This window comes from Chionomys nivalis, chromosome 6 (genome assembly GCF_950005125.1).
Source record: "Chionomys nivalis chromosome 6, mChiNiv1.1, whole genome shotgun sequence".
NCBI lineage: Eukaryota > Metazoa > Chordata > Mammalia > Rodentia > Cricetidae > Chionomys > Chionomys nivalis.
The window spans coordinates 6,789,799-6,806,501 of record NC_080091.1 but is presented as its reverse complement, the minus strand read 5'-3'; the positions used below and the strand labels follow the sequence as shown (position 1 = coordinate 6,806,501).

Here is a 16,703-nt window from a genome sequence, read left to right as displayed (position 1 = left end):
GGGGCGGGAGCCGGGTTTGGCCGTGACAGGGACTTAGCCGTGACGGGGCGTAGTCTGGTCAAAGGCGTGGTCAGAGTCAAAGGAGCTGGGCCACGGCCATGGTCAGGGGTGGGACCATATTCAGGGTCATCATCAAGAGCTGGGCCGTGGTGTGGCCATGATCATTGTCAGTCAGGGACATCGTAATGTGGTCGTGATCGCAGTTAGGAGCTGAGCCATGGCGTGGCCAGTGTCGTGGTCAGGTTCAGGATCATTGTCACAACAAGGTCATGTTTAGGGACATGGTCAGGAGCGGGCCCGTGGGCACTGAGGGATAGGTCCATGCGCTGGGGCAGGGTCAGTCAGGGCCGTCAAGGATCAGCACCGTGAATGCCTGTCGTCCTTCCAAGTGGAGCTCAGCGAGCACAGCCCTGCTCAGGCCTGGGGGAGGAGGGCCAGCGTCACGTGTGGAACCACAGGAAGGAGCAGCCACGAGAGAGGGCTAGCCTCCACCTGACTGGGCCTTGGCGCCTGTGGAATGTGGGGCTGTGACCATGGTGTCCACAGACCTGATTGGCCTGGATCTGAGCAATGCTGACCTGGAGCTGGGAAGGGGGTGGGGCCAGGCTATGGATCTGCTTTGAATAGGAGCTGGAAGTTAAGGACCCAGGCCAGGGGATGTGGCCCTACTTGTGGGCAAGCGCGTAACCATGCCCCTTCTTACTTCAGACTGCTGCTGAATGGGAGGTGCCTTTCACGTGGGCGGGGCCGACCATGGCTCCGCCCACTTCCGACTTCTGCTGAATAGGAGTTCCAGGGAGCCAAGTCCATGGGGTAGTCTGGCAGGACTCAGGCAGAGGCAGGGGGATCGCTGTGAGGTGGACAAAGGCCCGTGCTCCATCTGAGAGTCAGCCACGTGTGTCATCTGCGCACCAGGGTTCCAAGAACCCAGCCAGCACCCAGGCAGGTTGCCCGGTGATAGCCCATCAGAGAGGACAGCCCTGGGCCGGGTGGGTCACTCCTGGCTGCGTGGATCCACCTCTTCTCTGTACCTCAGTTTCCCCCACCAGTTGGGGGTCCCCAGTGTCACACAGAGTAGAGCCAGTGGGGCCTCTCCCAGCCCTGACCTTGAGTCTGGCTGCAGGTGACCTTAGCTTCTGGCCCAGTCCCGCCCCCACCTCCCGCCAGCCCCCAGCTGTGTGGACCAGTGGGTCAGAGGCTGTGGGTGACCACCGTGGGCAGGGGCAGGGTGTGGCCTGGAGGTCCTGGGCTCAAGGGTATCCAAGTCCCCATTGTTACCCCCCACCCCCGCCCCGCCTCCTTGGAACTGTGCTGATAAATTTTCAAAGGCACTTTCTGCTGCGTCAGCACCATTTCCCCGCGTCTCCCTCCCCCACCCTCCTCCTCTGCCCAGCGGCGGGCAAGGCCTCTGGGCCTCCCTGAGATGCCTTCCCACGGGTCACCCTGGTCAGCCACCTGCGTCCCTGGAGGCTGGGACAGCCAAGGTTGGCCAGTCCTATAGCTCGGTTGCCAGTTGGCTGTGTGACCCAGGCAACTCATCCTGTCTGTACTTAATGTCTGTATCTATAAAAGAGGAAGCTCACACATAGGCTCCAAGGGAGTCGCCAGGAATCCTTCAAAACAAAAAACAAAACCTACCCGGATCAAGATGCAGCCATCCCAGACCAGGGCGGCCATCACTGCCTCAAGCCGTTGCCTTTGCCGGCTGTTCCTGTTTCCCAAAAAACTTTTCCCTAAGCGAAAATCGTGAGTGTATTTCAAAACCCTGACTCGCAGCTCCACCTCCATCCATCAGACATTTTTCTGGAGGTCTTAGGTTGCTCTGTAGCTCAGCCAGGCCTCCTGCCCCGGTTCCCATCTCAGCCACCATGTCTGACCAGGGAGGCAGAAGCCAGAGGGTCAAAACAGAGACCAGCTCTATCCCAGACAGCCTAGCCTGAGCCACCAGTGCCCCTACCCCCAGCCCGGGCACCAAAAATGGAGTCGCTGTGCCCATCACTGAGGTCCCCGTGAGGTCCCTGAGAGACACCACCCTGAGCCCTGTCCCCCAGTTCCTCTGGTCGGCCCAGCTCATCTGGCTTCTGAACCAGCAGTTGGGGAGTGAGGGATGGAGGAGGCTGCCCTTGTCCCCCTCCTGCCTCAGGGGTCCCCAGGATGGGGGTCACTACCTGTGATGCTTAACATGGGGGTAGCAAGCTTGGATTGAGCTCTTGAGGGGCACAGGGGTTTGATGTGAGACCTCTGAACAGTGAGGGTGCAACAGTTTAAATTAGTGAGGGGCTCAGGCTGGCCCTGGGTTCTGTCCTCGTAACCCTGGAGGTCAGGTCTAGCCTCTGCTACATGCTAAGTTCAAGGCTGACCTGTGTCAGAGGAAGAAGTGGGTTAGTGGAGGAAGTGGAGAGCCCGACAAAGTCTGGAGAGAGCACACCAGGCTGGAGGGGTGCTCAGGGACTGCAAAGATCCTGGGGTCACAGGAGCCAAGGAGATAGAGGAGACTGGGGTGCTGGGGTGGAGGCCAGTGGCGGGCGAACGCAGCCCAGGCTCCCAGGCTTGGCCTGCTTTCGGGAAGGAGTCTGGGAAAGCTGGGCCGAAGGAGAGGTGGCTGCCAGCCGGCCGCCCTGCCCCCGCTGCAGCCCGCGAAACCCGAAGCGCGGGCGGGCACCGTGCCAGGGGGGGAGGGGTGCCAGGCCCGCCCAGGCCGGCAGCTGCCAACCCAGATGGTGCCCATGTGCTCGCCATGGCCGGACTCCCTTCCCGCCAACAGCCACAGGGACAGCGTGGTGGCCCCAGCAGGACCCAGAGTGGGAGTGTGGTCGCCTTGGGTGCCAGGAGGTGGGGGCCGTGCTGCCAATGTTGGAACTAGGGCCTGGAAGGGCTCACTCTTCCTCACTGGGGGATTCTAGGCGGGGCTTCACCCTGACCACACCCCCAGCCCCTCTCACTGGGGGATTCTAGGCGGGGCTCCATCCTGACCACGCCCCCAGCCCCCTCACTGGGGGATTCTGGGCGGGGCTCCATCCTGACCACGCCCCCACCCCTCACTGGGGAATCTAGGCGGGGCTTCACCCTGATCATGCCCCCTGCCTCTCACTGGGGGATTGTAGGCGGGGCTCCACCCTGACCACGCCCCCTGCCCCTCACTGGCCCAGTCTTTCCCATCTTTAGGGGAGGGGGTCTTTGAAGCACAGGTGGTGTCTTTCATGTCACTGGCTTTCTTTTTTTTTTTTTTTTTTTGTTTTGTTTTTTCGAGACAGGGTTTCTCTGTGGTTTTGGAGCCTGTCCTGGAACTAGCTCTTGTAGACCAGGCTGGTCTCGAACTCACAGAGATCCGCCTGCCTCTGCCTCCCGAGTGCTGGGATTAAAGGCGTGTGCCACCACCGCCCGGCTATCACTGGCTTTCTAAGAGACAGAGCTGCAACCCTAAAGAACACAAACTCCTGAAAAAAAAAATCAACGAACAACCAGCCCATCCACATGTCCTGTGTTCCCCAGGGTAGAGACAGTGGAGGTCTGAGGTCAGGGCCAGCCTGGGCTACAGAATGAGACTATATCTAAAATGCCCAGGCTGGGCTCACTCCATTCCGGATTCTTGAACCCCTATGTCCCCATTAGAGGCAAGGTGGCCCAGGGGCTGTGAGGCCGCAGGTGTCCGGAGGGGAAGGGGAAGGGGGACCCCGCGGCCTAGTCGTGGCCACTGATCCCAGCGGACGGCAGAGACAGATGGGCAGTCATGGTCGTCCATCCTCCCCTTGGTGGCGCTGCGCATCCCTGGGCAGGTGGCCGGACTGCTCTGGGCCTCTGCAGGAAAGGGCTACTCCCGGCATGCTGTGTAGCCCCGGGGAAACCTGAGGAGCATCTCTGGTCTCTGCCACTTCCTTGCTAAGAAAGGTGTCAAATACTATCGCGCCTGCGGCGCCGCGCATACTGGCAGCGTCGGGCAGGTCACCCTGGGGCTCCGAGTCCTTGTCCCCTGCACCGTGCCCTCCACAGTTGGCTGGGAGCGGATCGGGACATCTCCGACCCCTACACAGCTGCCCGCAGCCCTACCCATGCGTAGAGCTTTGAGGAGGATGGGCAGGACCCGTCTGTGGACATGGGGAGTCATGACAAGTTGGGGAAACTGAGGCCCCGAAAACTCCATCTGGCCTCATTTGGGTTTTCGGGCAGGGTCGCATGTAGCCAGGCTGGACTCAAATGTGCGACTTGGCTGAGGATGGCTCAGATTCCTCGTCCCCTGCCTCAGCCACACAGAGGGGGACCCCTAGACCAGCGCTGATGTCCCATCCTCTGGTGGGAACCATACAGAACACTGCCCCCGCACGTTCTGGAACATCCTGAATGGGCTAAGCCGCAACTGCGGGCTTTGGCATGCTGAGGACCCACAGCCCCCCCAGCTTAGTGTTGATGGGCAGATCGGTGGCAGGACTTCCCACAAGGTCTACACCCTGAAGGCTGAGGCAGGAGTGTGGTCATGAGCCCCTGTTGGAGTTGGCTAAGCGCCGACTTATCTACACTGCCACAGACAGGACAGTTATCACACTTAACCCTCCTGAGGGCTGAGGCTGGGAACGGAGCCCAGCAGGCAAGATTCGAACCCACAGCTCAGATTCCCAGGGAGTTCCCAGAAGCACCTCAGCCCCTCGGGCCTAAAAGCTGGTTCGGTCGTGGAAGTTTTGGGGTTGGGGGTCAGCAGTGAGGGTGCAGAGGCGGGGGTGCAGGGCGTCTGACTCCAGGTGTCCATCTGTCCTCATGCCCAGTCTGCCCGCCAGGGCCCGCCCCCTGCTCTCCCTTCCCTCCTCCTCCTCCTCCCCCTCCTCCTCTCCCTCCCCCCCCCCCTCAGAGCTGAATGGGCCCCTTGTTCCCGGCCACACCCTCCCCCGGGGTCACTCTGGGACAGACTCAAGCCGCAGACCGCCTTAAAGGGCCAGCGTCAAGATGGGCGCCCAGAGGCTCAGGGTGGCCAAGGCCCCACCCCAGACACTTGGGGGGTGGGCGGAGCTCCAGATTCAGTGCAGTAATAGGACACCTGCTGCTTCCGGATGATTTAGCTTGGGGGGGGTGGTTCAGGCCCCCTGTTTCACTTCCTCTGTGACTCAGTTTCCCCTCTAGGAGAGCCAGAGGGCAGTCCGTCTATGGAATGTAGAAGAGGCCTAAAAGGTCACCAGATGTGGCAAGGATTGCATTTTTTGACTACCTACTGTATACCAGGCCCTGCTGAGAGAGGTGCAGAGCACGGAGGGGGGCGGGTCATGGTGCCCTGAGGAGGCGCCCAGGGGTGGCCGGTCAGGTCAGTGCTGTGCAGCCCCGGGCTACACGCAAACCCTCTCTGGGAGTCGGTTTCAAGAGTAATGGGAACAGAAAGGGTCTCTTTCTGTGAACCAGTAGGGACTGGTCACTTCTGGGTGCTGCAGGGAGTGGGGGTCCCCAGGAGAGAGCCGACGGGAGGGGGTCCCCAGGAGAGAGCCGACGGGAGAGGGGGTTCGGCAGGTGGGAGCCGACAAGAGGGGGGTTCAGCAGGTGGGAGCCCTGGGAGGAATCAGGGACCTGGGATTGCACCCCCTGCGGCAGCCGGGCTGCTGATGTGGCCCAGGTCTGCAGTGCAGACGCCCCGACTGGTCCCTGCCGGATGGAGCTGCCTGTTCCTTATGTAACTGGGTTATGCAAGGACAACGGCCCAATTACATAAGGAGGCGGCCGTGGGGGAGGGGCTTAAAGGGGCCGTGTTCCGAGACTCCCGCCCCCAGCCCTCCTCCACATTGATGGCAGTCATCCCTCCCAGCCTCAGTTTCCCCATCTGTAAGTCAGCCAGGGCCTCGCCAGTCTGCCTCTGAAGCCCCTAAGTGTGCCAGGAACTGTCAGTCCATGAATGAGAACGGGGTGGAGGTGAGGGTGCAGCTGAGTGGACAGGTCCCTGGGGCCGCAGCCTGGGGGAGCGCAGGACAAGGCGGACCCCAACTGAGGAGACACCTGTGGTGACCTCTGATGTGAGCTCTGGCCTTTGGGGGTCGCCACTGTCCCCCATAACCAACCTCATGTGTGTTGCACTCTAGGGACAGGATGAAGAAGGGAAACCACACCACGGCAGCATTTATGGCGCGGGTCCTGTATACGCAGAGCAGAGAGGAAGCCCCTGTGGAAGGAGCGGAGGGACGAAGGGGGTGCACGGCAGTTGAGGGCGCCAGGAAGGTGGCGAGGGGGCACAGGGGGAGGGACCCCCCAATGGGCTGCTGTTGGGGATGACTGGTTGGGGGTTATCGGTGAGCCCCAGGGGACTCTGTCATGCCTCACTTTTCCTATCTGTATGTACATTAGGAGAGTGTATATGAGCATCACAGGGGCCAGAATAGTTGATACCAACTTGGTGCTTAACAAGACAGGAAACAGAGGAAAAGGATTCACACTCGAAGCCAGGGTGCACCAGGCTGGATCATGGGGGCAGGATTTGAACCCCGTGTGTGGTCTCTGCAGAGAGTGGGCCACGAGCCTGGGGACCAGGAAGGTTCTGGCAAGTGGGCACCGGTGCTAAAGGGGTTACAGCAGCTCAGCATCTCTGACAGCCAAGGAAAGGACCAAGGAAAACCAGAGAGGATCTCAACAAAAGAGTCATTCAGAATTCCCCAGGTGTGGACCCCCCATCAGGCACCATAGACCTGTGCCTGAGTTGTGGGACCCAAGACAAGCGAGCCTCCCCACCTGGACTGAAGAGCTGCCCCCACTCCCCCAGCCTCCCATAAGGGGCTGGGGGCGTGGTCAGGGTGGAGCCCACCTAGAATCCCCAGTGAGGGACTGGGGGCGTGGTCAGAATGGAGCCCCGCCTAGAATCCCGTAGTGAAGGACTGGGGGCGTGGTCATGGTGGAACCCCGCCCAGAATCCCAGTGAGGGCCTGGGGGCGTGGCTTAGCATCCATGCAGGTCCCAGCTGTTACGTCCTGTCAGGGTGGGTGGGGCTTGTTCTGTCCCCACACCCATTTTCCTCCCGGTCACTGTAGGTTGCTGCCTCTGATGCCCCCAGCCTTCCTCAGGTTCCCACTCCTGGGAATGTTTATTCTGTCCCTGTTCTGTGTCCACTCACACAGCAGCAGCCAGCACTGGCACTGCTGAGTGCCGGCGGCGTGTGCTTCCTGTGCACCGACTGTGTGTTTAAACATGAGAGGTGACGTGTGTCGTGTGTCTTTCCTCCATTGTGGGAAGCCATGACAGAGACAGGAAGGGATCGTCTCTTTTTTTTTTTTTTCCGGTTTTTCGAGACAGGGTTTCTCTGTAGCAAAGGGATCATCTTGAGTCTATTTCTAGTTCAGAGATGCTGGAGCTGGCCTGGAGCCACACAGCACAGGATCGTCTTCCCACCTCCTGGTCCAGGCTTCTGACCTGTGACCCTGTGGGGTGGTGGAGAGGGACCCTTGGAGTCCCCTGTGGTGGCTTTGGGTGTCCTCAGGGCTGTGGCCTGGCTCTGGCCCCCTTGCAGCCACAGATGGATTCCTAGGACTGGCTAGGAAGTGGAGGGGGGGACGGGGAAGCCAGGAATTCGCTGAGTGTAAACATGGGTTATTTTCAGCTCCTCCCGGCTGGCGGGTGACACATTTGACTTTGGAGAGGACCAGGGTCTGTCTGGTATTTTTAACCTCACATCTCACAGCCCAGGAGCCACCCGGGTGACAGGCCACAGTGTGTCACTGCCAGACTGGGGGTGAGGCCCAGGCCATGACCACCTGGCCCCATCCCCCACGACCACCTGCACCTGACCCATCCCCACCATGACCACCTGCACCTGACCCATCCCCACCATGACCACCTGCACCTGACCCATCCCCCACGACCACCTGCACCTGACCCATTCCCACCACATCCACCTGACCCATCCCCCACCGTGACCACCTGGCCCCATCGGGACCACCTGCACCTGGTCCCACCCCCACCACGACCACCTGTCCCCACCACTGTCCCCTACCCCATCCCCCACCGTGGCCACTTGGCCCTGTGTCCCAACCTGGCACCTACAGTTTAACCCTGGAGGCTGCTGAGTCCACCATGCCCTCTACCAGGGTCCCTTTTCCTGGTCACCCCGACTTGGGGAGGGGTTGGCTCTGTGTCCCAGCCTCCACCAGATGGCCCTCCCCAGCCACAAAATGGCCGCCTAGGCCACAGAAGCATCTGGAAGCCCAGGGAAATGGCCGCCCAGTCGATGATGTCACCAGCATGTGCCTCCTGGGCCACATGCACCAGGTGACCGAGCCCAATGTCCCCTCGGGGTCCTTGGGCTCCATCACCAACCAGGGCAGCAGCCAGGGCAGCCCAGAGTGGCCCAGTGGGGTGGGGAGGACTCTCCGGAGGACTTGGCTGAGAGGACCTGTTGGCGCTGGCCCAGGCCGGCTGGAGCTGGAAAGAGCAGGCCAGCCCGGGAGGTCACCCCACCCGGTTGCCGCCTCCTCGTCCCCAGGGTTCCCCGCGTGTCCACAGTGGCCATCTGGTTGGTCCCCACTTTTATTTACGTAACAGTGGAGAGGCGGGAGTTTTAAGCACCATCCGCCCTTGTCCGCCTGTGGCAGGACCAGGGAAGTCCACCTTCAGTCTAGCCTCTGGTCTTCCTGCTGTGACTCCTGCCGATTGGCCAGGAACCCGCTGGAACAAGGCTTGTGTTTACAGCAAGCGTCAGATGTGTGCAGAATGAACTGACACACATTCCCAGGCCAGGCTCGCACAGAAACCAGCAGTGGGTGGGCCCCGAATCCCGGACAGAGCTTGTTGGAACAGAACCGGATGTGTGTGGGAGGAGGAAGGGGATTTCCAGGCTTCCCGAGCCTGAACACGGCATGCTGGGAAAAGGGAGCACCGGAGAGAGGCCGCTGCCCTGCGAAGGTCCAGGGCAGGACAGAGCCTGTGCCGCTCGGGGGAGGAGCCCAGGGGCTGCAGGGAGGACTGACTCCTGCTCACGGCCGCCTAGTACTCCCTGCGCTTGGCCTCGCTCCCAGACGGGAGAAACTCAGTGCAGGACTGAGTCCCTATTTTTACACCTCTAGGGACCTGTGCAGGAGCGGGATGCGTAGTCACGTGACCATCCCTCCCCTGAGACCTTTAAAAAGGACAGTTGAGTCACAGCTGTGGGACATGTCCTCCTGACATGCATATTCGCAAAGGTCCATCTGTCCATCGCTGCCGGCCATTCCCCTGGCCCTCTCCAGCGTTCCTGGAGACTGTAGGAGTCAGACCACAGGGAAACCATCCTGAGTCTCCCGTGTCCTTCCCACCCTGTCCCTGCTTCTGGGGCGATGGCTGCCCCATCACCCACAGTCTATGTACAAACTGGGAAACTTGAGGGAGGTGACATCCAGGTCTGCAAAGGAGGACAGGTGGGACAGGAAGTGAAGTAGGGGCTGGCAGGTGATGCTGCAAAACACACCTGCCAACCAACGCAACTTTCCCTCTTACACAGCATAACTATGGTTCTCTTTCTTACTGGGGTGTGGTCGGGGTGGAGCCCCACCTAGAATCCCCTGTGAGGGGCTGGGGGCGTGGAAGGGTGGAGCCCCGCCTAGAATCCCCAGTGAGGGGCTGGGGGCGTGGTCGGGGTAAAGCACTTTCCCAGGATGCATCCCACTGTGGTTCATCTCCAAAATTTTACAAGAGATGCTGCAACTGGACCAGCCCATCTTGGGGATGACCCCTGACCTCCAGGCCCACACTGACTGAGATGACCTTGGGACTCAGAGCTTCCTTAGGAAGAATCCTCCCTCCCTCCCTTCCCATTCCTGAGGCCACCTGCTGAAGCCTTGGAGCTGGGACCCTTCCCAAAAGCCTCCTGCCAGGCTGATCTGCTAATCCCCTCTGCCACAGGGAAAGTAAGGCCCAGCTCTTGACCTTCCGCCCTCTGTACCCTCCCCCTCGGGCCTCAGCGGTCAGCTGAGCTCAACACCTGGCAGGCCCCCAGTCTACCAGGGAGGGAATTACCTCTAGATAAAATGGAAAGAAAGTACAGGGGAGGAACTGGTAGCCAGGGCAACGTGTGACACTGGAGGCCCCAAGACCACCTGTGTCCCCAGTTCCCTCATCTGTGACATGAGAGGCAGCCTGGAGCCCAGAGGCTACAGAGGTAGCAGAGCTAGGATCTGAACCCCCAGATCTCTCACACCTTGGCATCAGTCACTGCAATGTTGTATGGTCCGTACCACTACATGTGCTATGGTACTACACCTGTAGATTGACACACAGAGGCAGAGACGCAGGTCCTCCTCGAAACAAGAACACCCCCTTTAGTGTGTTCCAGGGTAGCCACGCCCCTGCCAAACCCACCAGAAACCACTCCCCTGCCATCAGGAACTCCGGAGGGTCTCGTGCTCAGAGCAACTGCAAGCGTAACAAGTTGTTTACAGAAAATTCAGGGTCTGGGTCCACAGCCCCCAACACAAGGTCACAAGCTGTCCTCTCTTCTCTTTGCAGATGCAGAACAGAGCAGCAGCCCCCGGACTGGAGTGGGCTCCGACCAGGAGGACAGCAAGCCCATCACCCTGGGTGAGTCCTTGGCAAGCTGAGGCAGGAGGATTATGGCTTCAAGGGTAGCCTGTGCTAAGTAATGAGTGTCTGTGAATAGTCAGCAGAGCTGGAGCCTAGAATCCCCCAGTGAGGGGCTGGGGGCGTGGTCAGGCTGGAGCCCTGCCCAGAATCCCCAGGGAGGGGCTGGGGGCGTGGTCAGGGTGGAGCCCTGCCCAGAATCCCCAGGGAGGGGCTGGGGGCGTGGTCAGGGTGGAGCCCCTGCCTGGGTGAAAGGGGCAGTGCTGTCTCCCATGGGGCCTTTGCGGACCCCAACACCTCCTCGTGGACTGCCATCTTCCTCGTCTTTGGGCAGCACTTGGCCTACATCAGGGTCTTTCGCTGCCATCACAGATTGTGCCTGGGAGTAGGGTGTGGAGGGGGAGCGCAGGCAAAGAGAGAAGCACCGATGGTGGCAGCCTCCGTGAAGGGAGAGGAACAGGCCTGAGCTAGGCAGCTGCTCCATGCCACGGCTCGTGACCAGGTCCATGACCCGGGAGCTCCCCAGCCTCTTTCTGCCTCTTCCCTTCCAGCCAGGAGGAGGAGGAGGGTGGGGTCCCGGGAGGATCCCAGTCCTTGGGACTCCCCTGCCTCCGGACATGGACCCCGGTGGCCTCTGTACAAACAGGAAACTCCCGGGGGAGGAGCAGGAGGCTGCAGCCACCATGTGGGTCAGCAGGAAACGGTTGGGCGGGCCACTTCCCGTGGACACCGCAGGGCCAGCCCTGAGCCACATGGCCACTGCTCAGTGAGTGTGACTGTGCTGCCCCCTGGGGGCCGGTCCCACTACTGCTCCGCTCGGGTTCTTCCTGCGGCAGGCATTGGCCTGGGATGTGAGTGTGTGTACTCGCTGTGGTTGGTGTAGCCTTAGCCCGTACCTGCCCTCACCGCAGCGAAGCCCACCCTGTAGGTCCAGAACCTTCCGTCCGACCCAGTCCCAGTCTACAGGCTCCTCCCGCCCCCACCCTGTGTCAGTCAGGCAGTTCGTGGCTGCAGGTACTCTACCGTGGCTGCGTCAGAGTGTGCAAGCCAAGGTGGTGTAGACAGGGCCCGGCAGGCAACATACTTGCCACCATCATGGGGATCCGAGTTCGAATCCCGAGTATCCATGTGACAGCCAAGCAGCTGTAACCCCAGCCCAGGAGTGGGGTGCGAGTAACTGGGTCACATGACCTTCAGGACTCAGACAGGGGCGGAGGCTTGTCACAGGGCGGCGTGGGCATCACCCTGGCTGCAGGTATGGAGGAAGGAGGTGGCTGCTGACCTCTCACCCCTGTGTGTTCCAGACACCACGGACTTCCAGGAGAGCTTCGTCACATCTGGTGTGTTCAGCGTCACGGAGCTGATCCAGGTTTCCCGGAGTGAGTATCTCCGTCCTGGGGCCGTCTCCGCGGGAGGGGGGTCGCGTGAGGAGCACGCCCCCCTGACCTCTCCTGTCCTCTCTAGCACCTGTAGTGACAGGAACCGGACCCAACTTCTCGCTGGGAGAGCTGCAGGGCCACCTGGCCTACGACCTGAACCCGGCTGGAGCTGGCATGCGGAGGACTCTCCCCAGCACATCCTCCAGTGGGTAGGTGCCAGGGTCGCCGCTGGCGCATCGGCGTCTCAGCCCCCTTCCCCCCTGCAGCAGGCCCAGGTTCTCACCCCCTGCCCCCCCTGCAGCAGGCCCACGGTTCTCAGCCCCTTCACCCCTGCAGCAGACCCAGGTTCACTCGGAGTAATCATTTGTCCTATACACGTGGGCTCATCTTCAGAAGCCTAGTTCCAGTACCCTGTCGCCCAGCCCTGGTAGGCTACAAAGGCTAGCCTGAAGCCTGACAAATTCTTCCAGAGATCTTGGGACATTGAGCTGATCACGTGGTGTGCCTCTGTTTCCCCATCTGTAAACCGAGTCTTAGCCCTGGGTTTTAGTGCAAAGACCGGTGTCGCGTCCACCTCTGCCTCCCTCGGGGAGTCCCAACCAGTCGACTGGCTGCAGTTCCCTTGATGTTTCCTGATAACACCCACTACAAACCGGAAGCTAGCCAGTCCCCATCTCCATGGTAACCAGCCTGCATCCTGCATCTCTCCCCCCCCCCCCCCCATCCTCGATCGTTCGCTTAGGAGCAAGCGGCACAAGTCGGGCTCCATGGAGGAGGATGTGGACACGAGCCCCGGCGGCGACTACTACACCTCGCCCAGCTCGCCCACGAGTAGCAACCGCAACTGGACGGAGGACATGGAAGGAGGTAGGGCCTGGCTGTGTGGGTGCAGAGGCAGTTAGGACTACCAATCCCGGCGAGCTCTGCGCTCTCACCCAGGGCAGGAGCTAGGCTAAAAATGCAGGGCCTCTTGGGAGTTGTAGTCCGGCAGTATATTACTTTCGCCTAGACTAGCTTTCTAGCGGGAGCTGTGCAAGTGCCATGTATTAGAAAGAAAGCAGCCCGGGTTGCAGGGCCTCCTGGGAGGGAGTTGTGAGCGAACGGTCTGTAGTCAGGTCCCGAGACAGCGTGTTCCCGCCGCTCTTTGATTCCGGTGCCAGAATCCCTGCCTCCCGGGCGTCCCTGCCGACTTCTTCCCCCTTGAAGGCTCTTGTAGAAGCATTGGAGAGAAACGACCCCGGTGTGACCACAGCCAGTCTCTGGTCTCTGATAGTGTCGGAGGTGCTGCCTTCCCAGAACTACCCCAGGCCAGGGTATAGCTCGGGGAAACTGAGGCCGGTAGCAGGCTGGGGCTCTGGGGACCTGGCCTGGCGCTGGCAGGTCCTGAGGCTGGGGACAGACATGCCGTGCTAATCAGCTTAGTGGCCTTAATGAGCCGGTAATTGGGGACAGTCTAGACAGGAAGGGAGGTGAACCGATACCGTCCGGGGGGACCCTGGGTAAGATGTCTGACCTGGGCGGTTGGAGGGGACAGTGGGGGCTGGGGCTACCCATGCCCAAGCGGGCATGCTGCCCCTCCCGCGCTGGAAGGTGCTGTGAGGCACTTTGGCCACGGTGCTAATTCTTGAGACTCTGACGTCATCCCCTCCAGCCTGCTTCTCGGATGCTGCCTGTCCCCCACCACCACTCCGACGGGGTGGCAAGCCCAGGGTGGTGACAGCAGATGCAGACCGTAGCTGGTACCCCAGCACTTGGGAGGCTGAGGCAGGAGGATTGCTATGAGTTGGAACAGGTTACAAGTACCTGACCTCTGTGGTCAGGACCAGCATCCCTAGGGAATAAGAAAAGCGTCCGAGGACAGAGGAGACCCTCCCCTAAAGACGCCTGTCAGGGCCTGTGTCTGTGGTTGTGTTATTTCGCTGTGCTCTCTCCTGAACCCCCACCCCCACCCACAGGCATCTCGTCGCCGGTGAAGAAGACCGAGATGGACAAATCTCCGTTCAACAGCCCGTCCCCCCAGGACTCCCCCCGGCTCTCCAGCTTCACGCAGCACCACAGGCCTGTCATTGCGGTGCACAGCGGTGAGTGTGGTCCCTGGACGCGCGACGGCCACCGGCGTGGCCACACAAGTTCTGCCGGCTTTCCAGCCTTTGGTCCTGTTACTGTAACCCTCCAGCCAGGAAGAAAGAGTTAGTATGGTGTGGTGGAGATGGCCTGAACTGGCGAGGGGCAGGCTGTAGGGAGCACCCCTGTCACCTGTACAGCCACCTGGCTAGGTCCGGGGTCAGCTGACGGTGGCCCTCCTGCTGCTCGGTTCTATGTATAAAGTTTTATGGGCACCTGGCCCCAAGCAGCCTCTTCCTGTAACCCCAGCTGTTTGCCCACCACATTGATAAAGCCTTCTGCGGGAAGACACATGCGTGACCATCTGCCTGGGGCCGGGATGGGGTGGCCACCCGAGAGAGGGGACTCGGCCCTGTCACAGGAAAGGGGCCCTGACACCTCGCGGCATGAGGGGCCTGTGAGAGACCCAGACGCACAGTGTGGGCCCTGTGACAGGAAGTGTCTAGAACTCGGGGCTCCGGAGATAGGAAGTAGAATTATGGGGGTGTGGAAGGGGCAGGGCGGTTGTCATAGCATAATTCCACAAAGAGAGTAGAGATTATATCTTGAGCACTTGGTTTTAAGGGTCTCACTCTGTAGCCCAGGCTGGCCTTGAACTCACAGCAGTCCTCCTGCCTCAGCCTCCTGTGGTTCTGCGTGTGCTGCCCAGCACACCACCTGCTGCACCCGTGACCTGGTTTTCCTCTTTTTGTGCCCCTTTTTTACATTTTACTGCCTGGTTCTCTGTCGTAAACGATTTTAGGACACAGGCTCCACTCACCTGTCATGTGCTCTGCTGGGGACCACAGTGGTGCCCTTGAAAAGCTGAAGTTCAACCCAGACTGGGTCCCATTGACCCCATGACCACCCTGTGCCTCTGTCCACAGGGATCGCACGGAGTCCCCACCCGTCCTCAGCCCTGCACTTCCCCGCGACATCCATCCTGCCGCAGCCGGCGTCTACCTACTTCCCCCACACGGCCATCCGGTACCCACCACATCTCAACCCCCAGGACCCCCTCAAGGATCTGGTGTCCCTGGCCTGCGACCCGGCCACTCAGCAGCCTGGACCGGTGAGTGGCCGGTGTGGCCTCAGGGTTGGCATAAGCCCCCTCTGCTGTAGTTGGAGGTACAGTGGAGCCTGGGGGAGCAGCAGCCATCACCCCTTGCAGCCTGATGCATGCAGGCTACAGGGGATCCGGGCACTGAACCCCATTCCATGGGCTCGTAAAATCTAAGACCTAAGGGCATCAGCGTTGGTTTGTGTGAAACACAGAACATGACAGAGATTCAGATCATTTGGGAGGCTGAGGCAGGAGGATTGCTTTAAGTCTGAGGCCCCTCTGGGCCATGCAGTGGTAGAAAGCATGTGGGACTTGGGGCTCTCGGATTTGGAGAAAGATGGGTACGAGGTGAAAGGGTCTGTGGGTGCGGGTGTCCCAGGGGCATCTGAGCAGGTGTGTCCACCATGTCCCAAATGCCAGCTGACTTTGGGGCCTGCAGCCTTCCAGACCTGATGTTCCCAGCGCCCATAAGTCATCAGTCCCCACATTGGCTGTGGTGCAAAGGCACCTTTCCAAATAGCTCACATCCTGCGTGACCTTGGGCAAATGTCTCTCCCTCTCTGTGCCTCAGTTTATATACCTCTAATAAGTCAATCTGTGGAAATCCCCCCAGTGAGGGGCTGGGGGCGTGGTCGGGGTGGGACCTCTGCTTGGTATACAGCAGGAACTTGGCAGTGGCGCTGTCTCCTTCCCCCCTGGGGCTTTATTGCCACTCTGCCTTTCCTACTTCCCCAGCTCCTCATCCTTTTCTGCCCCTGGTCGGTGTGTTTCTTTCGTCCCTGGGCGCCGAGGTTTTGGCCCCAGATAAGATGTGGCGGAGACAGGTATGAGAAGCAGGGCGTGGAGGCACAGGACTCTCATCCTGACACACAGAGGGCTGAGGCCAGAGGATGACTGTAGGTTCAAGTCTAGTCAGGGCTACAGAGAGATTCTGCCTCAGAAAAGAACACCACCAGCCAACTAGATGATAAATAGATCTGCACAGACACTCCACCCACCCTACACTCTCTACGAGGGGAATCAATAAATAAAGCGTACTTAATAATTGATGGCGTCCTACGCGGGACACCGCCAGCCTGGCCGCGACTAGTCCTGAATTATGCACAGCGGACTTTAATTATTAATATTTTATTCGCTGCCCCAGCCCAAGGCTGAAACCTCACCTTCCCTACCACATAGGAACCAGCCAGGATCCCCAGGACCCCAGGGTTACACCCTTGGGAGAACCATGAGGGCTCCGACTGGGTGCAAAGGGAAGGCTGTGTGACCCCCGGGCAGCAGACACCCTTTCTGGTCCCGGTGCCCTAGTGCTAACGGGCTCTGGTCTCTCTCCTCCCCACAGCCTGCTCTCCGCCCGGCACGTCCCCTGCAAACCGTCCCTTTGTGGGATTAGGATGGAGGGATCCTCTTGCGGGACAGGTAGGGGCCGAGAGGCCGGCTGGGGGGTGGGGGGCGGGGCAGAGGGGCCGGCCGGGGGGTCAGGGACAGTCGGCCTGCTGGCCATAGCCCCCAGGGACATCCAAGCCAGCCTCTCGTTCCTGACCCAGGCCTTGAGCCCACCCTGTGGGTGTGAGGTCTCCCTCCGCCCTGTCCGCCTTCAGGACCCCCGAGACAGAGCACCCCGGGGCTGCGGGGTACATAGTTGGGGAACC

General features: G+C 60.5%; 1 protein-coding gene across 3 annotated transcripts in view; it reads left to right on the top strand.

Moving 5' to 3' along the window:
- Nucleotides 1-16,703, top strand: part of LOC130875443 (nuclear factor 1 C-type) — a 29,716-nt gene that overhangs the window by 10,973 nt on the left and 2,040 nt on the right. For 2 of the 3 annotated variants that reach the window (XM_057771233.1, XM_057771232.1), the window contains exons 3-9: nt 10,435-10,506; nt 11,811-11,885; nt 11,971-12,094; nt 12,628-12,752; nt 13,841-13,966; nt 14,876-15,060; nt 16,394-16,470. In XM_057771233.1, the coding sequence (XP_057627216.1) occupies nt 10,435-10,506; nt 11,811-11,885; nt 11,971-12,094; nt 12,628-12,752; nt 13,841-13,966; nt 14,876-15,060; nt 16,394-16,444 (758 nt within the window). In that variant the 3' untranslated portion in view covers nt 16,445-16,470. The remainder of the gene's footprint in view (nt 1-10,434; nt 10,507-11,810; nt 11,886-11,970; nt 12,095-12,627; nt 12,753-13,840; nt 13,967-14,875; nt 15,061-16,393; nt 16,471-16,703) is intronic. The other variant, XM_057771234.1, reaches the window with a different exon arrangement.